The sequence below is a fragment of the Orbicella faveolata genome, unplaced genomic scaffold (genome assembly GCF_042242905.1).
Source record: "Orbicella faveolata isolate gen_17 unplaced genomic scaffold, um_ofav_v1 contig_1, whole genome shotgun sequence".
Lineage (NCBI taxonomy): Eukaryota > Metazoa > Cnidaria > Anthozoa > Scleractinia > Merulinidae > Orbicella > Orbicella faveolata.
In genome coordinates this window covers 15,308,200-15,309,568 of record NW_028301536.1, presented here as the reverse complement: position 1 = coordinate 15,309,568, position 1,369 = coordinate 15,308,200, and the positions used below count along the sequence as shown (strand labels likewise).

The 1,369-nt window shown below is 43.3% G+C and overlaps 1 protein-coding gene across 1 annotated transcript; it reads left to right on the top strand.

Annotated features, from left to right (window-relative positions):
- The first annotated feature begins 26 nt into the window (after window positions 1–26).
- LOC110049615 (uncharacterized) lies at window positions 27–1,166 on the top strand. The gene has a single exon (XM_020755423.2). The coding sequence runs from the start codon at window positions 56–58 to the stop codon at window positions 1,124–1,126; it is 1,071 nt and encodes a 356-aa protein (XP_020611082.2). The 5' UTR covers window positions 27–55; the 3' UTR covers window positions 1,127–1,166.
- The last annotated feature ends 203 nt before the right edge of the window (window positions 1,167–1,369 follow it).

The following is a 1,369-nucleotide window of genomic DNA, read 5'->3' as shown; positions in this document are numbered from 1 at the left end:
TATGAAAAGTTGCTAACCCTCCCCTCCCAACGTAAACTTACAACGTAGCGGAAAGATGGCTGGTTTCGTGACAGCGAATCGCTGGGCAACAGGGGTTGAAACTCATAAAACTACAGAAGGACGAATTTTGTGTACAGGAGTTGGATGTGTTGGATGTTTTCCTGAAGTTTTAACCGAAGAAGCTAACGAGCTTGGAGTCTGTGACGTGGATCTGTCGGGAAGCATTTTAGGTCTTCGGCCGTTTTTAGACGAAGAAAATTCCCGGGAAAACTTAAAACTGAAAGGAAAACACTTTTCAAGGAGAAAAAAGAATTTGAAACCAAAGATGAGGGGACGCAAAAGAACCATGAGGGAGAAAAAGGTTTCTTCCGATGGAGATCTGAGAGACTTTGAAAATGACAAAAGCAAATCTGGAGATGCCTCAACTTCCGAAAATATGCCCCAAACAACTTCGACCGTAGCGACGCAGACGGAGCCGTCCGAATTGGGAATTGATGGTCAACCGCTTTCAAAACTCGAAAATGATGTGCACAGGCAAGATTTACTAACTCTTGAAGAAGGAAACAGGGCTGACATAGAGGGAAATCCATTTAACAATCACGCACAAATTGGCGCTAATTGCAACATTGTTCAAGTTGACGACAACGTAAACAAAACACACAGGAATCCAGTGGGTTTATTTACTCGCTCATCTGGCTCAAGATTCGAAAAAATCCACGATAAAATGTACATCGCAAATGGTAAGAATATAGCGCTAAGTTCGTGCGATAGTAATCTCACTTACAAAGACACTATTACCGAACACGCGAAGGACTTTATGACCACAACAGAGCAACAACAGCTGACCTCAACTGGAGAAGACGCAGTGTGTTTTTTATTTGCCTTGGAATACTACAATAGCCATCGAATGTTACCGGACTTTAGGGTCATGGAGATCGTCGAGGCACTCAGTAAAGACGTGGATCTCAAGGACATTAAGTGTGTTCAAAGAATTTCTCGGCGATGGCATATGGTATTAAAAAGTCGCAAATACATCAGGCTTTTGCGACACTCGGGGTTGAAGTTGAGAGGGAGGGTGTACCAGCTTATAGATGACGTTGATGGATATTTTGATGTGGTTCAATGAAAGAATCGAGTGGTTTATTAAACTTGAGTATGACTTTTTATATCTTATTGAGTCTTAAACTGTTCTGTCACTTGTCATCAGTGGTAGACTTGCAAACCCAACTTTTCAATGAAGGCATGCAAACAGGAAAAGCTTGGCCTTCTGTACCCCTCCCCACTCTTGATCTCCCACTTTTCCCTTCAAATGTGGGAAGGGGGGGGGGGGAGGGGGGGGCGGTGGAGTTGGGGTACAATGTTGTATAAA

What these genes read in the sequence shown, in the direction of transcription:
- LOC110049615 (XM_020755423.2), top strand. Translation starts at nt 56, where the DNA reads ATGGCTGGTTTCGTGACAGCGAATCGCTGGGCAACAGGGGTTGAAACT.